General features: G+C 41.7%; 1 protein-coding gene across 3 annotated transcripts in view; it reads right to left on the bottom strand.

Annotated features, from left to right (window-relative positions):
* COL14A1 (collagen type XIV alpha 1 chain) overlaps positions 1–20,109 on the bottom strand; it is a gene marked incomplete at its 3' end in the record, with an annotated part of 161,900 nt that overhangs the window by 12,717 nt on the left and 129,074 nt on the right. For all 3 annotated transcript variants that reach the window (XM_081111510.1, XM_081111512.1, XM_081111511.1), the window contains exons 41-44: positions 20,026–20,097; positions 10,448–10,483; positions 9,173–9,239; positions 5,776–5,964 (exon numbers count right to left, since the gene is read on the bottom strand). In XM_081111510.1, the coding sequence (XP_080967636.1) occupies positions 5,776–5,964; positions 9,173–9,239; positions 10,448–10,483; positions 20,026–20,097 (364 nt within the window). The remainder of the gene's footprint in view (positions 1–5,775; positions 5,965–9,172; positions 9,240–10,447; positions 10,484–20,025; positions 20,098–20,109) is intronic.

The raw sequence follows: 20,109 nt of genomic DNA, 5'->3' as shown, positions 1-20,109 counted from the left end.
GGGCACATACTTGACGTGAAGCTGATTAGAAAATATGAACCAGGACCACACAAAGATATCTTACTGAAATGACATTAACCTTGAGGGCTATTTCTAGCACAACGCCCACTACCCCAGACAGTGACTGAAGTCCAATGTGAGGAAGCTGTTAAGACCTTCTACACAGACCTTCCAATTAAGGGTTTCAAAAAATTGTTAAGCTACAGAAACAATGACATTAGGTTTCATGGCAAAAAGAAGAAAAAATACTGATTACAGCTTTTTGTTATTGTAATAGTCATATTCTACTAAGTACAGAAGGTGGGGACACAATTTGATGGTAATTTTAGTTTGTCAATTGCTTCTTAAAAGTCATTCTTTGTGTTTATTTGGAAAATGATCTTATCCTGACTACAATTAGTTCCAGGAGCATGCATACAAAAACAGTCTACAATAACATGCTTTCAGTAGGTGCTACTCTTTCAAGGTCCTTCAATCCAATCTTACATTTCCCTCTAAAAAGCTACATCTGGTATTTGAATAATTTAAAGGAGTTGGGAGAGAAAAATACCCATTTAAATAGTGAAAACAGGTGGACACAGAGTGAGCCAACCCTTCACAGGTGTCCTAGGAGCCAGACTGCTTGGAAATCATTCTTAGGAATGAAAGCAATTGCCCTGTCCCACCACAAGGCCAGAAACCTTGATTCAATCTGGAAGAGTGTGATTAAATACATAGTCACAAATACTGTGATATTTCCTCTTTTCGAAATGGATAGCCTAATTCTCCACGTGAGTGTGGCTGGGCTTAGTGACTCCCTCCTAGTAGAATATGCTAAAAGTAAAAGCTTGTGACTTCTGAGATCAGTCAAAAAAGGCATTGCGGCCCACCTGTGTGGCTCAGTGGTTGAGGGTCAACCTATGAACTAGTCAATCATGGTTTGGTGCCTGGTCAGGGCACATCCCCAGTTGCAGGCTCCCTCTCCCTCCCTCTCTCTGAAATCAATAAAAATATATTTATATAGAAAAAAAAGGCATTGTGAACTCCTCCCTGCTGTCTCTCTTGGATCACTTGCTTTCTGAGGAAAGCAGCCATCATATTTCGAGACCACTCAAGCACCCTGTGGAGGGACCCAGCCATCTCAGGCTCAATGTGAGTGGAGCAGTCAGGGAGGGCCCAAGGCTCCTGCCAATAGCACTGTGAGTGAGGCATCTTGGAAGCAGGTCTGCCAGATCCAGTCCAGCCTTCAGATGACTGTAGGCCTGGCTAACGTCTTGACTTTGAACTCACGAAAGACTCTGAGCCAGAACCATCCAGCTAAACTACTTGTGAGTCCCTAACCCACAAAAACCATGATCGTATATCTTTTGTTTTCTCTAAGTGCTAAGATTTAGGATAATTTGTTACATAATCATAGATCACTAATACATAGAGCTTCTCTCTGCAACCATGATGAATGTAGAGTCCCTTTGTAGTAAGAATAAAAAAGCCTCTACAAAATAAAAGATGATACAAAGAGGAGTACTCATTATCTTAAAAGTTACCGTATGTTAGGAAAACATAATCCATCAAACCTTCAAGGAAAGGTCTTGTTCCAAAGGCGATTCAAAATGGACTTCACCAGATCATTATCGGGTGAGAAAAGAGAAAACTCTATCTTTGTCTGGACTTCGTCTCAGGAGATGAGAGGCAGGGGGTGGGGAAGCAGGGGAGGAAGAAGGCAAACATGTATTTCAGCACATTTTTGACAGCAATGAAAAGATGATGTCTCATGCAACACATTATCAACCATAACACAACATCACAGGGAAGACTTGTAAATATTTAAGGAACAACCAGCAAATTATTATGAGAGCTCCACCAGCCCTCTTTCTTTAATCAAGTTAATCTGTCCCATAAAGATAATTTTTCCAGAAATTAATCCAGGATCCAAGGGTCATTAAGAAGTTTCACAGATGCTTACCATCGAGGCATTCCTGGCTCACAACTGCTATGCTCTAATTCTGAACTTGTGACCAACGTTTTCTGCCAAATGTATCGTCAGTGCCAACAGCTCTTTTCAACCACGGGAATATGGAACGTAAGAACATTAGTTCTCTCTCTCAGCTCTGAATGAATCTGGGACCCAGTTTTCTCTCTAGACTTCTCAGCCTTGTTGACTTACAGCAAGCCATGGCATGAGCATGAGAGATGCAGGGTTAGCTTTAGTGTGTGCAGCCTTTCTCTGCCTTAACTGCCATTTCTGTGTCTCTGAAAGGGCTTGTCATTGACTTACGGCGACCAGACTAGGACTGATTCCTTTCCGACCTGTGGTGGGAAAGGCTTGAGAGAAATATTTTTTCAACTTTTAAGTCCTTCAGGGATTTTATCCTCAAAGAACAACAAAAAATGTTTTGATCACATTCATATTTATCCAACAGATCACCTGGCTCCATCTCCAGAGAGGTCATCTGCCAGGTAATGGATGCCCACAGCTATCCAAATACAGCAGAACAGAATTCACAAGGAGCTTGCAAATAGCACAACCACAGTCCACTGTGACACTCTGATAAGCTCAGCTGTTCACATTTTTAAAAATATATCTTATTTCAGAGAGGAAGGAAGAGGGAGAGAGAGATAGAAACATCAATGATGAGAGAGAGTCATAATTGAATGCCCCCCACTGGGGATCGAGCCTGTAACCCAGTATGTGCCCTGACTAGGAATCGAACCATGATTTCCTGGTTCATAGGTCAATGCTCAACCACTGAGCCATGCTGGCTGGGCTATTCACATGTTTTGAAATGTAGTTATTAGAAGACAACAGCATTCTCCAGATGCTGCACAGTTCTGACTTCTCATCTGTGACACACCCACTAAGCAATGATTCAAAGGTAGCAACAGGGCAGAATGGAGCAAGCACAGATACTCTGGAATCACACAGATCTAGATTCAAATCTGGGGCCCCTGTTGTTCAGGTACGTGACCATGGACAATTGACAATCAGTTGAGCCTCAGTTTCTTCACCTAAAAATGGGACAAATATTGATCTCATTAGACTTTTATGAGCATTAGTAATGTGCTAAGTAACTGGTAGTTTATCAGATAGTTGCTTGATAAATGCTAGGACCCTTTTCTATCAAAGGCCACGTGATGTCTTCCTCTAAATTCAGTTCGCATTTATCTTTTCCCAGCTCATACAATCAGAAGCGCTTCATACCCTTTATCCAAACCACAATATTGGCAGATACATTTGGTGCCTAAAAGGGAAAGCCACGATTATAGTATTATCTCACACACTGCCAAGACAAAAGTCTTGCATAAACTCTGTGCTCAGTAAATGTTTGCTGATTTATTGTTCAAAATAAACCAGATATGAATCCCAGCTGTTATGGAAAAATCTTTAAATGGATGATTCCTCTTATACATTATTTTGGGGTTGTTGGCCTATAAAACCCCAACTTTAAACCCCACACCCCTCAGTTGGTGATCAAATAAAATCACCTTCCCTCAGGCTTAAAGGGTATCTCACTTTCTGTGTTACTCTCATCCTCCATGTATTTGTGAAATTCAGGATTTTGCTTGTCTACTGTACCCTTTAGGAGCATACGTATCTACTAGTGGCCCAGTGCACAGATTCATGCACATTCTCCAGGGTGTGTCACCGAGAACCACCACTGCCAAGTCACTACAGCTCATCAGTAAACCAGATTTGGGGTGACAGTGCCCCCGCAGCAACATAACCCATAGCCAAAGGTGGAATCGTGCGGCCCCTCGAGGAATCCGGCTCCCTCCTCTCTGGCTCCAGGGTGCGTCACTGCCAAGTCACTGCAACTCAGCAGCTCCTGTGTTGAGCGTCTGCCCCTGGTTGTCAGTGTGTGTTATATGTACTGGCCAGTCAGCTGGTTGGCTGGTCACTTAACCTTTTGTACATATGTAGATGTGTAGGTAAGAAAATTACATCATGGAAACTCCTATTTCAAGGGTTGCCTGGGCCACTGAGAACTCCTGGGTGATTTCCCCTGGTCTAAGCATTCAAAGGCTCCTATAGAGCAAGAAACACAGCCTGGCAAGAACAAAGATAGGACTTCCAAAGAGAACACAGACAACTTGGGATTTGCTGAGATTGACTCAGGAGCTGGCTCTGAGCTCCCTGAGTCACAGCTGGCCCATCACCAACACCATGAGCTGCTGACAGAGGTGGCCACCCTCCTGGCTGCCAGATCTCTGGTGTCCTGCGAGGAAACTATGCCTGTCTCCATATCTGCTGATTCAGTGCCCTTGCACAGGAAAAGCCCTCAGAAAGGAGAATCAGATTCGGGTCTCAGTCAACACAACAATGATCTAGTGCAGTGATGGCGAACCTATGACACGCGTGTCAGAGGTGACACGTGAACTCATTTTTTGGGTTGATTTTTCTTTGTTAAATGGCATTTAAATATATAAAATAAATATCAGAAATATAAATCTTTGTTTTACTATGGTTGCAAATATCAAAAAATTTCTATATGTGACACGGCACCAGGGTTAAGTTAGGGTTTTTCAAAATTCTGACACGCCGAGCTCAAAAGGTTCGCCATCACTGATCTAGTGAGTACTTATGATGTGCAAAGCAATTCAGACCTGATCCCTGTTCCCAGAATTCCAGTGGTTCACCAATACCTGATGGGTGCTAAAATCGGGGGTGGGGAGATCAGGGGGCGGAGGAAACAGTCAGGACATCAGGGATTCAGAGAAGGAGATATCTGTGGTCTGGGGTGATCAAGCCAACTTCACCCATGAGGTGGGTTAGGCTGAGCCTTGAACTCAGAGTAGGAGGTACAGAAGACAGAAAACTTCCAAAGGAGGAACAATGGGCACAGAAGTGCAGATGCAGAAATGCACTTGGACTGTTGGCATGCAGCAAGAATGGATGTGAAATAGTATCTTTGTAATCTGCAGTTCACATCCCAGATTTTATAAAAAGACTCTATCCTACCCATCTCACAAAAAGCAACATGACTCACAGACAGAGAGGCAATTAGTTTTTGCCCAGAACTACACTCTATAAATTGTGTCTTAGAAAATGCTTTTATCAGTTGCCTCTCTTCCCATCACTCTTTGTAGTTCATATCTAGCCCAATTCCCCACATCTCTTTGATCTTATTATACAATGCTGTTAAGACCTGTAAAGGGTAGAAGAAAGGGCTAAGTAGAAGCTCTATTTTAAAGAAACTTTAGTAGGAAATATAAAACATTGGCCTATTAAATAAGTAAATAAAATACTGCCTCATATTATAGAAAGATAAACCACAAACAGTATTTATTGAAAGTTTAGAGCTGCCATGTTCTGCATAGGCTTATGTGAACCATCTGACCATTTGCCTCATGACTCCTTCAGGGCTGCCACTGACTGCTGCCCACTGTGAGTCCTGCACAAAAGCAGCACCAGACCCAGGAAGCCAGCTCTCTGCTTGCCATGACTTCTATGCAATGCCATTTAGGTCCAGAGAGGGCACTATTTTCTGATTCTTCTACCTGGAAGGGGCATCTTTTCTTAATTCCTCCCTCTAGAGGGGACATCATTCTCTCATTCACAGGAAAACCTCTTAGAGGTGGGTTGGGGATTCTGGTCCTCTTTTTTTCATACAAGCAGAGGTGGCTCTTGATAAACACTTTGTAGATTACTCAATGTTTTCAACCTTGGGATAAATAGGAAGCTGCAGAATAGATGGGGTAAAATTAATTTAGGTCCATTATTTCGGACGTTAGCATGGTATAAGCACCTCTGTTAGGCTCTGCTTCATGGCACTCAGTCAGGGGAGTGGCCCAGCTTACCTCGTTCTCCTGGGGTTCCTGGCACACCTGCATTTCCTGGGAAGCCTGGGGTACCTGGGGGTCCTTGTTCACCAGGAGTTCCAGGTGAGCCCGGCCTCCCAGGCTCCCCAGGAGGCCCCTGGACGGTCCGGACTGATGAGGAGTGGCTGGGAATCTGGTTGAGGATGGCTGTGTACCTCGCCATGTGACCTGAGACAGGAAGGACAAAAACAGCTTTCAATCAACTATCACACAAAGAGAAGACTTGTCAAGGCTCCGAACAATTCTGTCAGAGGCCCATACAGGGGGAAAGCACACCCCTCTGAAATATGTCGATTTCCAAAGTAAAAAGTTGTACATTTTATTTTGGATGATATTAACAGCTGGATTGTATTCAAGTCGCATCTCATGTGTTTGGAATTCCACAGCTCATGTCAGCATCTCAGTAAACATCATTTGAACAGAAGTCATAAATTTTATCTTCACCCCCAGCGTGTGTCTGACCCCCTAAATCCTCACCCAGCTGCCCCTTTTCTCCAGCAATTTCCCCCCCCAAGTGGTCTTTTTTTTCCATCCCACAAAGTCTGCTCCACCCTCTGTCTCACAAATCCCCAGACAAGCGCTGTTTCAACTCATCTCTTTGTTGCCAAGCGTTTTTTGCAAGAACCTTTACTTGGGTCCCAGCTGCAAAAACTCCCACTAGCTTCATTTAAAAAAACACACAAACCCTAGCTTTCTCTCCCATAGTAGCTTAACTCAGTTATGCCTGGAAGGATATAGTTTAATAAGTAGAAGTATAGAGTAATAAAGTGCTTGATAATCATAATGCCTCAGGGTAGCAAGCACTTTTTCTAGCATCATGAGGAGGCAAGCTTTCCCCACATAAATGAATTTCCTAGCTAACTATTTCTTATCCCTTCTCAAACATTCAAGCTTGAGAACAGTAACCATTTTTAGAGGGATTACTGCTAAAATATATGCAAGCATTCTTCAGCAGAGGACCGTGACTGTAGCTAGGATTGGCTTCCTGATGTCTCCGGGGGCCATCAGCAGGCACGCCCATGAATGTTGGGTGTGGCCAGACATTTCTGCATCTACTTGTTCAGTTTCTTCCTTTGACAAGGGGATGTCCTCTAGCACTCCTCTAGCTGTCATCGCTTTGGCCTCACAGTGTCCCATACAACCTTCCCTAGCATAATTGTGCTGACCAGCTCTGGACAAAAAACCAGTTAGCTGAGAATATGAGGATTTATATGCTCACTGATAAATCAAGTTCTGAGGGGTGAACTGAGGAGAAACCGGAAGCAGTGTGGAAAGATGGCTGAGGTGTCAGAAATACGGCCTCTGGGTAGGTTGGTTGAGTCTTGGTCATACAATCTCTCCCATTTCTTTCTCTTGCCACTGCACAGACAGGCAGGGCCTCCTTGTCTCACAGCCCTATTCCTGTGTTCTTGTCTAACCCTGCTGGCTTCCATTTCCTAGAAGTTGTTCACAAGAATCTGAGAATTCCCTGGGGGAAAAACTCAATTTTAAACTCTCCTTTTTAGTGCATGTTTTAAACAATCATATATTTATACAAGACTTTTATTCTACACTGGACTAAGACAACAACTATTGTGAAATCCTCTACATACTCTGGTTAGTGAGTCATATTAGGATTTAACCCTTAGGTTTCCTTAAAATAAATATCTGCTCATTTACATTGAAAAATACTTGAAATGAGAAACCTACAAAATAACCCAAGATACAGGTTAGCTTTGGATGTATTCTTTTTTTTTGGTTAATCCTCACCCAAGGATATTTTTCCATTGATTTTAGAGAGAGTGGGAAGGAGAGGGAGAGACAGAGAGAGAAATTTCAATGTGAGAGAGACACATAGATTGGTTGCTTTCCACACATGCCCCAACTGGGGTCAGGGATCAACCCTGCAACCAAGATACATGGCCTTGACCAAAATCAAACCGGGAACCCTTCAGTCCATGGGCCAACACTCTATCTACTGAGCCAAACCAGCTAAGGCATGAATGCATTCTGACTGTTCAATTTCCCTTTTATAATGTATTGTGTTTTTAAAGATCTTATTTTGGCATTAAACATGAACGGTTTCATTTAACTGGCAAATTCTCTCACACACATTCAGTTTGGGCAATATAATATAAAATTAATTAAAGTTAAAATATAGGGAGCATTACTACCATGCCCGAAGAGGGTAGCTTTGTACTCACTTGTCCTGAGATTTCTGTCTTAATGAAATCTCTCCCAAGCTCATGCAGACCTTTATCCCATGCCTCTCCCAAGGAGAGATCTGGTTCTATCTGCTACATTTGGAATTTTGGACCCTGCCATTAGGACCTTCTCATGCACTCATGGAACTCCCAGACTTCCCTGGGTTAAATTAAATATAACCTCAAAGATGTTAAGGCAGCAACACAGGTGATGTCAGCCTTGGAGGTAGAAGACTCTATGGGGTGGAGGGCTTGACAACATAGGGCTAGAGCTGGCGGGGTTTGAGAGGAATATTTCATCTCTACTTGGCCTCAGATCTGCCTGGAACTGAACAAATTATTGGCAAAGAGAAGGGCCCTCCAGTTAGATTATTGAGACAAAATATAGTCAGTGGCCAGGATGGAAATGTGCAAAATGGATAAGTTAGTAAGTGAACGAGCAGAAATCAGTAATTGAAATACTGGACTGTGGAAAAGTTCAGGTTTACAGTGAAAAAAAAAATGGGACAGGTGTCATACCAAGTGTATCCCAGCATAATATTTGGCATAAAGCACAAGCATCATATCAAATATCTCATGAAGATTGTCCACATGTGTGTGTGTGTTTAGGCATAAATCTTAAATAATGAAGGAGAGGACCTTGGGTTAGCCAAAAGAAGTGAATAAGAAGGAGGCGCTGATTTAAAGCTAGTGAGTGAATAGAAATCAACACTATGAATCTTCTTTTGTGGTAAAGGTCTGGAGAGGGAGTAGGAGCGGGGTGGAGGGGGCAATGGGGGGAAAAGAGCCATCTGTAATACTTTCAACAATAAAGATAATTTTTTAAAATGTGTCATCTTTTTGAAGGTAGCTTCTGATGCCTCAGTCTGGCAGCTTACATGTGTTGAGTACTTGAGAAAAAAATCTATCCATTCGGGGAGATGAGGAAGGAATAAAAGATCTGATCTGGGCAGTCATGTTAAATCTTCTGGGCAAGCAGGGAACTCTTGGGCAAACGTCACAGAGGAATTTGGCGTCTGTACCATCAGCCTAGAAATCTGGGGTAACCTGCAATGAGCTCTTAGATGGCTTAGTGATGGACATCTGTAAAGCTTACACATCTGCACGAACCCATAGCTTTAGAGGCGTTTTCCTTCATGGTCACACTAATGGGGATGAGTAACAGGAAGCATCAGTAACTACAGGGCACTTACTCTGGATGAGCTGTTCGCACACCTGGCGTGCCACCGCTCTCACCATGGCCTGAGACTGCAGGTCACCCTGGATGAGAAGAGAAGCAGACTCCTGACTCTCAGCCACAAGCCCAGTCACATGGCAAGACTTCCAGGTAGAGACCGGACTTGACCCACTGTTCCCACCTAGGCTCTTTGGCTCCAAGCAACAGGTAGGATTGACACTATGGTACACGCAGGGAAGGAGTAAGCAGTTCAACATTCCTGATGCTGGGTTCCTTATTAACTTAAAGAGCTCAAATAAGCATGCCTAGTCCCAGATTCTAAAAAATTTAGTAGTTCTGAAACAAATCCATATGTATATTTAATGCCTCATTTACAGCTCTTTGGAGCTTATAAAATGCAGCACTTTCTCAAGAAGTGGCTTACTTAATACAAATAGCAACTCAGAAGAAAGGTGTTAAACCCATTTTATAGACAAATGGGGTTAAACACATTGCCCAAGGTTACACAGAGGTAACTGGATGAGCCCAAGGTCACTCCTATTTCTACTATAGCCAACAGCACAATTATATTAGCAGCTGCACAAATTCTCAAAGGACTGATAAGATCCCTAAAATAAGCTGATTGATGTTCTTTGATCCTATGCCTGCCATTGTCTTTCTGGGTGCCAATATTGGAAAAACATGAGTCCCATTCTATTCCTTGGCATCTGTATAGAGCTTTTACTTTTCTGAAGCATGTTCCCAAGCATTATGTAATTTCTTGATCAAATCCACTTTGTGAGTTAGATGAGTTAAAGTCTCTCTATTTTTCCTTAAAGAAATGGACCAAAGGTCATCTAGCTGGATGGTAACAGATCTGCAACTAGTAACCAGCTCTCCTGACTTCCAGCCCACAAGGTGTTTCCACTTAAAAATGGGTTCGGGGTCACATGAGTTGAGGAGGGAGTGAGGGGAGAAGAAATGGTCTAAGAAAGTGGTCGGCAAACTCATTAGTCAACAGAGCCAAATATCAACAGTACAATGATTGAAATTTCTTTTGAGAGCCAAATTTTTTAAACTTAAACTACATAGGTAGGTACACTGTTATTAACTTAATTAGGGTACTCCTAAGGCTTAGGAAGAGCCACACTCAAGAAGCCAAAGAGCCGCATGTGGCTTGTGAGCCGCAGTTTGCTGACCACAGGACTGTAAGAGCAATGAATGGTCCTGATAGTAAATGGTGATCCTTTGTGAGGCGTATGCAATGGAAGGTGTGCAGTTAGCTCTGATTGGTAAACAGAGTTAGACTTACTCGTTCTCCTCGCTCTCCTTTTGCTCCAGGAACACCCTGTAAAATTTTAAATTGTCAAGTTACTTGTAACACTGCACTTAGCGATGCATTAAAAACATCTTATTTTATTAAGAAATTTTCTTAGTGCCAGTAATTCTGCAGCAAAAACAGACACACAACAACAGTAATAAACAAACAGCAACCCACCAAGCAGAAATAATTCTTTTAAACATTGGAGGAATCCAGACTTTTAATGCAGAGACACGGTATGTTGTTGTTTTTTACAAAGTATTTTTTCCAATTACAGTTTCCATTCAGAATTATTCTGTATTAATTTCAGAGGTACAGCAAGGGGGCTAGAAAATCATGTACTTTATAGAGTGGTCCCTCAACCGCTGCTTCAAGTACCCACCTGGCCCCATGCATAGTTGTCATGATACTATTGACTATATTTCCCAGGCTGTAATCTCTATCTCTGTGGCTATTTTGCAACTAGCAATTTGGATTGCTTAATCCTACTTCACCATTTTCAACCAGCACCCCAATCTCCTCCCCCTCTGACAGCTGTCGGTCTTTTCTTTTTATCTATGAGTCTTTTCCTATCTTGTTATTTTATTTTATTTTATTCATTAGATTCCACAAATAAATAAAATCATATTGTATTTGTCTGTCTCTGACTAGCTTATTTCACTTACAGAATACCCTCAAAAAGGTATGCTTTTAAAAAAGTTTTAATAGATTTTTACTGATTTCAGAGAGGAAGGGAGAGGGGGAAAGAGAGAGAAACATCAATGATGAGAGAGAATCATTGATTGGCTGCCTCCTGCACAACCCACATTGGGGATCAAGCCCGCCACCCACATGTGTCCTGACTGGGACTCAAACCATGACCTCCTGGTTCATAGGTCAATGCTCAACCCCTGAGTCACCATGGCCGGCCTCCACAAAGTAAGTATGTTTTAATAAAAAAGTGGGATCATGCAGCAACACTGCTTTGTAACATATAGCATTTCACTGAATAGGTCGTTCATATCTTTCCACACTAAACACCAGTCTATGAATTGTACTCAACTGATGCTTCATAACTTATTTCACAAATCTCTGCTGAGGAGCTAAGCTGTTTCAATTTCTTAAAGAATAGCTCTGAAAGGAAGGAAAAGATCTTCTCACCTAAGAGTTCTGTGAAGTTCTGTAAGTAAGAGATGAAGTCTGTGAAATCCCACAGCCTCACTGTGCTTTTAAATATATATTTTTAATAATTTCAGAGAGGAAGGGAGAGGGAAAGAGAGAGAGAAACATCAATGATGAGAGAGAATCATTGATCGGCTGCCTCCTGCATGCCCCCCACTGGGGATCGAACCCACAACCCAGGCATGTGCCCTTGACTGGAATCGAACCTGGGACCCCTCAGTCTGCAGGCTGATGCTCTATCCACTGAGCCAAACCAGCTAGGCCTCACTGTGCTTTTAATAGCACACGATTCTACCACCCTGATAATGGGAGCTCCGATGAACATGGACTCTCAGCTGAACTATTATTTTGTTTTGTGGTTTAGCTGCTCTTTGACCCGTAAGAAACTATCATAACTGTAAAACTTTTGACTGAAAACCAATGGCTTTTTAAAATGTTTTTGCAATGAAATTACACTTATAATGCAAAACATGTGTCTTCAGAAAGATTTCATCTTTTTGTTTCAATTCTGAGACAGTGTAATGAGAGTAATTCATTGGACAATATTTTTATAGTCTCTACCCAGAAGATAGTGGATGATGACATTTATAGATGGAGTCTGCCATGCTGTCAGACTGCTCCCTTATTACCACAATCTCAACAAGTCTCAGACCAAACTCAGTATCTTCTCCAAAATCTCGATTCATTAACAGTAACCTCGCCTCAGCCCTCGCAGCCCAGGCTTCATTCAGAAGGTCATCTAGAAGGATGTCTGGAAGGACATCTGGTCTAATTAGCATATTACACTTTTATTATTATAGATATACACACACTCATACACATAATAGTAGAATCATAGTTTTGGGCATATGGGTGTTCACACTAAATTTTTTCAATTTTGTGTAGGTTTTTTAAAAATATATTTTATTGATTTTTTACAGAGAGGAAGGAAGAGGGATAGAGAGTCAGAAACATCAATGAGAGAGAAACATGGATCAGCTGCCTCCTGCACACCCCCTACTGGGGATGTGCCCGCAACCAAGGTACATGCCCTTGACCGAAATCGACCCCGGGACCCTTGAGTCCGCAGGCTGTGACGCTCCATCCACTGAGCCAAACCGGTTACGGCCATTTTGTGTAGGTTTTAAAATTTTCATACTAATACTTTGGAAAAAAAGGGTGTAAAACATGGGATCTGCAAGCCACTTAAACTCTTGAGTTTCTTTGTAAGATGAGGCCGTTAAGTTTAATGGTCTCTGGGGTCCCTTACAGAACTAACATGTCAGTATCTCAAAATGCAGTCATTATTTGGAACGAGTTAACACCAGGGACAGAAACTAATGAAAAATACCAAAGCTGGTTTTGCAAGATATATCTTGACCTCTTCAAAGAAAGCAGATCCTCACTACTTGTGACCCCTGCCAGCATGTGAGTTCCATAAGACAGTCTGTGTAGCTGATGGACTTCGGTAACCCCAGTTCCTAGGACTATGTTTAGGACATGTCAAGTGCTCAAAAATATGTGCTGAATGGATAAATGAATGAATGGCTAATTTTCATTTCAAATCTGGATGACAGGCCAATCTATGCTTCATTTTAACTGCCTTGATTAAATATTTAAGACATATTAGGTACTGGACATTGTAGATTATTAGAAAAAGAGCTGATTCTGTTAAAAAGTACCCAATTTTCATTATTAAAACTTTTTGCAAAAGGAAAATATATGAGGCACCCCTCCTCACCCCCATTCTTTTGGGAAATAAATGTACTGACTGTGTCCTCTTCTCCCATACCTTAGGCTCTACAAATGGGCACATCCCTAAAGAGGCAGTAGGTTTAAGTGGAGAAAAGAGCTACTTGTGTCACCACAAGTAAATTTTTAATGGAACCAGCTTTTCAAGCATTATGTGAAACACTAAAACATAAATTAGCAAACAAAAATAAGTAAGTATCCCACATTTTTAGTATATTAAGAAACTGTAAATGCTAGTTGTTAATACTTAAGCTGCTTTCCCAGACACCAAGCACTGTTCTCGGTGTACTATTTAACCTTCATAACAGTCCTATAAAACTAATTCATTTAATCCTTATAAGACACCTCTAAGATAAACTCATTTGTTCTTTATAACAGCCCTATGACATATTATTTCCATTGTACATATAAGGAAAGTGATGCATCAAGATGTTAAATAACTTGCCCAAGGTCACACAATAATACAATGGAAAAGCTGGGACCAGAACCCAGTCAGCCAGGCTCCTAAATCCATGCACTCTCCAGCACACTGTCTCAAAAGAGAATGCCCAATAAACTTGTTAGCCACTATTTCCTATTCCAGTGAAGATCATATTTTTCCTAATGAAATAATAACTTAAAAATCAACCATAAATCCCGCAACCTAACTCTAGTCATTCAGAATTAAGTTTTAGCTCAAATTATTTTACCTTGAGTGTTTTTATTTCTTTACCAATACACTATTGGACATTTCCATGGCTAGCTATCATTGGTTAAATGGACTAGCTAGAAACTCAGAAACAGAAATTGCTGTGCAAACCTAAGTGATAAGATAAGTGAGGCCTTTGGGATGAATATGTTTAATCTGGTCTGAAATTTCTCAAACTCAGCCTCACTATGCTTGATGTGAAATAGCTACAGGACACAGCCAGGCAGTCTCAGTGGAAGGTCCATTTAGGGAAATATCTATACGGCAAGAAGTTAATTTTATTCCAACTTCTCTGACATCTTTCCTTTGATTTTTGCAAAGTAAAACAAAATAAAAATTCCTGAGCAAGTGAAGGCCCATAATTCCACCAAAGTATGCTTTGAGGGAAAACACATCTTCCCTGCAGACATAGGCCAGAAAAAGTGGCACATTTCTCTTTCGTTTCAGGAACATTTGAAATATAAAGAAAAGAAAAATACAGTAGCTACATTCATAGATTCACAGAATTTTAGTGCTGAAGGGAAGAGGAATAATTTCATGGTCCAAGTCCCACATATTAAAGATGTCTGTTCACTAAAATCTAAACATCCTCGCTCAACTCTCAAGGTTCTTCCAAGGACTGGCCCCCAATCTATAAGAATCATCTTCTAAAATACCACATGCAGGCGTGCACATACAGTGCGATTGAAACTTTGTGGCCCATGCGCAGAAGTAGGTATGTTGTGGAAGAGCCACACTCAAGGGGCAAAAGAGCCGCATGTGGCTCACGAGCCGCGGTTTGCTAAGCCGCAGTTTGCCGACCACTGTTCTAGACAGATCTTCTGGCAGCTGGGAATGGACCAGATCAGGGCTAGAGCTTCTTGTGATAATCTTGGTGAGAAATGAGGATGGCTTGAAATAAAATTTGCAAAGAAGTAAGAAAAAGAGTTGAAAAATACTGAAATGGACCAAAGACAGGGGGATGCCCTATGCCTGCTTTCTGTTTTCCTGCAATCCCCATGTAGACGATGCCATCTTCCTGTCTCTCTAGGTGCCAGTCACACGTGTTGCAAGATCCCATTGAAATGCTGCCTCCATCAGGAGCTGCTCCTCACCTCTCAGCTCAGAGGGGTATCCCCTCCATCTCTCTGTCTTTGTCCTCCGCTCTCTCTCAATGCAACTTTCATAACAACATTCTTGTCTCTTAAGGTATTTATGACTTTCTGGCTTTTATTTATATGTACTTACACAATAAAGACAAAAAACCAAAACACCATTCTCTCTAGATTGTCCATGAATGTGGAAAAATACTTTGGTTACCTTTTGTAACCCTCAGAACTCATCTCTCTCATGTGCCTACACATTGTGGCTGCTCAGTAAATATTTTTAAATGGATGCATTAGGAAACTGAGGTTCTGAGAGGCTAGATAAAGTGCTTAGTGGCTCACACAGCTAGTCAAAGTCATACCAGGAACACGTCTAGAAAGAACCCAGGTGTCCTGACTGGGTTCTTTAAATGGCATAGCGCTGGACCTCCTAACTATGTTGATTTCAAGATAAACACATGGCCCCTTCTCCCATGTCCTTATCACCATCTGTTCCCCTGCAAGGAGGCATGGGATTTAGCCTGTGCCTAAACCTCAGGTAGGAGTTGCCATCACAGCTGCAGCGCATAGTCTGCCTGGGGAATTCAGCAGCTGAAGACGGAGCTTCCGCAAGCAAGGGTTCCTGGCACCGGCTGGAGGGAATGTTGCTATTTTCAGTGGGGCAGTCTGTCTTTCTTGGTCTCTTTCTCTCCTGCCTTCCTAGACAGACATCCATGGGAAAACAATCATGGCCTTAACACCTTGACACCGAGCCCGCGTTACCAGGCCCGCCAGTCTGGCAGGCAGCAGGCCTCTGGTGGCTCAGGGCCCTGAGCACAGGGAGAAGTCTGGGCTGGACAGTTCAGGGTACAACTGGCTTTGAGGGGCTCCCCAATGCCCACTGTGGCATCCCCACCCAGTGTCTATGAAACCAGACGAAATGGCTTCTGTCTCTGATAAAAATGCCACATCAAGGGCCCTTTTCTGTTCCTTTATAACAATAAAGATAATGTTACTAACAAGTGTTTTATTTCCAGGGAAACATTCATTGGTATTTCTGTATGCTCCATATTTAGAGGCTGTTCTGGAGTTATAAAATGGCCAGGTGGATAAGCAGGTAGGGATCCTCCTTCCCTAATGTATTCCATGCCTCTCAATCCCTCACACACCCCACTATCCTCTCCCAAGTTCCCCAGAAATGCCTCTTCTTTCCCAGCCCAGCCCTCTTGGCTCAGGAACAATCCAACGGGGCTTAAGGAAAACTAGTTCTAGGTAATGTCAGTACGACTGAGACATGCAAATTAGATCATGCACACATACATTTGTTCATTGATGAACAAATTAAAGAGGTTTGGGGGTTTGTTCCGGTTTCACTTCAGGATACCTCAAAGCCTCTGATGTCCTCAATTCTCCCGTGACACTCTCAGAAAGAGATTTAGTACGCGCTGTCTCTGACACCCCTCTAACCAGGGGCTGCTCCCCGCACCCTGCTGGCTGCTCAGTAAGTATTTGTAAGTGAATGCATTAGGAAACAGGTCCTGAGAGGCTACATAAAATGTTCCATTGAACAAGATAAACTCTTGTTCCCAGGAGCCCACTCTGGGAAGCAGGCTGGAGCCTTGTAGCAGAGATGATGCTTCTTCGATTCTCTTTTCTGGTGGGGAATAGCCTAGAATCAATTGCATAGATGAACTTGCAGTGAAAAGACAGTGGAGACAGGACTATGTGCATGGTGTGTGTGTGTGTGTGTGTGTGTGTGTGTGTGTGTGTATACGCCAGTGTATGTTTCCGTGTAGCATAACCATGCTTGGTAATATCATTTTGGATAAAAAAGATGTGTGAAGATAAAGTAATCAAAATTTTTTCTGCGACCCATTGTCAGCTTGATTTGAAAAGGAGATCTAAAATGTTCTGGCATTAATTTGAAAGAAAATGTGCACCCCTATGTTCATTGCAACTTTATGTACAATGCCAAGCAACCTAAGTGCCCATCAATAGACACCTGGATAAAGAAAATGTGGTACATATATACAACAGAATATTACTCGGCCACAAAAAGAATGAAATCTTACCATTTGTGACAACATGGATGGACCTAGAGCAGTGATGGTGAACCTATGACACGCCTGTCAGAGGTGACATGCGAACTCATTTTTTTTTTGGTTGATTTTTCTTTGTTAAATGGCATTTAAATATATAAAATAAATATCAAAAATATAAATCTTTGTTTTACTATGGTTGCAAAGATCAAAAAATTTCTATATGTGACATGGCACCAGAGTTAAGTTAGGGTTTTTCAAAATGCTGACACACCAAGCTCAAAAGGTTCGCCATCACTGACCTAGAGGGTACTATGTTAAGTGAAACAAATCAGTAAGTGAAGAATCAATACCATATGATTTCACTTCATATGTGGAATCTAAAGAACAAACTAAGTGAACAAATAAAACAGAAACAGACTCATAGATATAGAGGATGGACTGGTGGTTGTCAGATGAGAGGGGAATTGGGGGATGGGGTGAAAAGGTAAAGGGATTAAGAAGTACAAATTGGTGCTGAAACCGGTTTGGCTCAGTGGATAGAGCGTCGGCTTGCGGACTGAAAGGTCCCAGATTCGATTCCGGTCAAGGGGTATGTACCTGGGTTGTGGGCACATCCCCAGTAGGGAATGTGCAGGAGGCAGCTGAATCGATGTTTCTCTCTCATCAATGTTTCTAACTCTCTATCTCTCTCCCTTCCTCTCTATAAAAAAATCAATAAAATATATTTAAAAAAATAAAAAATAAAAATATAGTGAAAGAAACTTTAGGCAACACAACTCTTTTAAAAAAATAAAAATAAAATAAAATAAATAAAAAAAAAGAAGTACAATTTGGTAGTTACAAATAGTCATGGGGATGTAAAGTACAACATAGGGGATATAGTCAATAACATTGTAATAAATATGTATAGTGCCGGGTGGGTATTGGAAATATTGAGGAATCACTTTGTAAAGTATATGATTATCTAAACACCTGAAACTAATATAAAATATTGAATGTCAACTATAATTGAGAAATGAAAGTATTTTTAATGACAATGTATTTGGAACAAGTATATGGCTTTGTGAAGTGACTGCTGAGGAGGGCATTTATTTGGCTGTGCAATTTAGGATGTGTTTACTAAAATCTGGAGGCATTTTTAATTCTCAGATCTTGTGCATGTTTGTGTGCCTGATAATATATCACGTAAATTATAGCTTAGAATATGACTCTGGATATAAAATAATTTTATTGAAACAAAAATAAAGAGTAAAGTGACTGGATAGCTAGAGAGAGAGAGAAGTGACTTTCTAAGCGAAAGCCGCTGCTGTCTTGTTCATTGTGGTAGGCAGAAAAAAACCCACACCCCTGCAAAAAAAAAAAAAAAAAGTGTTCATACCCTAATCCCAGAGCCTGTGAATATATTACCTTATGTGCCAAAAGGGACTTTGCAAATGTGACTTTGTTAAGGATCTTGAGGTTATAGAAGGAAATTATCTAGGGCTTTCTGGGTGGCCCAAATGTAGTCACATAGCTGCTTTTTGGGAGCTAAGAACCTTTCCAGGCTGTGTTCAGAGGAAGATGTGACTATGAAAGAATGTCCAGAGAGATGCAACATTGCTGGCTTTGAAGATGGAGTGGGCCATGAGCCAAGGAATGTGGGAAGTCTTTAGAACCTAGAAAAGGCAGGGAAATAGATTCTTTCCTAGAACCTCCAGAAAAGAAATGCCAACATCTTGATCAGACATGCATCAGGCTTCTTACCTACAGAACTTTAAGACAATACATTTGTGTTTTTTAAGCCACTGGGACTATGGGGATTTGTTATAGCAGCAATAGAAACAGAATCCATTGACCGCTCCTACCCTCACCCTTCATATTTCACTGTTCCACAAATTCTTAGCAGGTTTGCAGTAGTACCAACATTTGCACATATTGATTATTTTAGCTTGTGGATACAGACTATGTACATCACAAACAATACCAGAATGCTGACTAACAGCTACACCAGAAGGAACAACGTGTGAATCACAGAAGATGCCAAATGTGGCTTTGGAGGCCGTGTGAGACAACTATCTATTTTACAGAGGAGGAAACAGGTGCACATGGGCTCATTTGTTTCTCCCCCTTCCCCCTCCCCCCCTCCCATGATCACATTTAAACACCAAACTAAGAGATGAGAAGCACAGCATAGGACAGTGATGGCGAACCTATGACACGCGTGTCAGAGGTGACACGCAAACTCATTTTTTTGGGTGATTTTTCTTTGTTAAATGGCATTTAAATATATAAAATAAATATCAAAAATATAAATCTTTGTTTTACTATGGTTGCAAAGATCAAAAAATTTCTATATGTGACGTGGCACCAGGGTTAAGTTAGGGTTTTTCAAAATGCTGACATGCCGAGCTCAAAAGGTTCGCCATCCCTGGCATAGGAGGTAATCAGTTCCAATCACTGTGCTTTTATTTACACCACTGTTTATGTGTGAGTATGTTTTACACGAAATTCTGTCTTTCTTGTAGAATTTAGAAAATAAATCTATTCCCATTCTCACTAATCCTTGACTTTCTCAAGCTGTGTATTCCCACCCCCACCCCCAGGAGACAGGTGTAATCAACACACAGCTATTGTACCCAATCCCTGTAAAGAGGGCATTGAGTTTACTTAGCCAAAGACAACATAACGAGCAAGATTAGTTCCTGTTGGGACCCACTCTCTTTAGCCATGACATGTGCACAGTTTGACTTTAATCTTTATCCTAGGACCTTCTGTGTTCCCTATGGATTCATCCAGGATTGAGCAGGATTTTTGGCCATCAGAGATGCTGGTAAATTTTAACACATTAATAAGCCAGAGGGATGATTGGGCAACCATCCTGACTGTCTACTGCTGTATACTCACAGGTGGTCCCAGGGCGCCTTGAGGTCCCACACTCCCTGTGATCCCTGGGACTCCAGGGGCTCCAGGAATTCCCTAGAGAAGCAG

The sequence above is a fragment of the Myotis nattereri genome, assembly GCF_964212035.1.
Source record: "Myotis nattereri genome assembly, chromosome: 17".
Classification (NCBI taxonomy): domain Eukaryota; kingdom Metazoa; phylum Chordata; class Mammalia; order Chiroptera; family Vespertilionidae; genus Myotis; species Myotis nattereri.
This window is presented reverse-complemented; position numbering and strand designations above follow the sequence as displayed.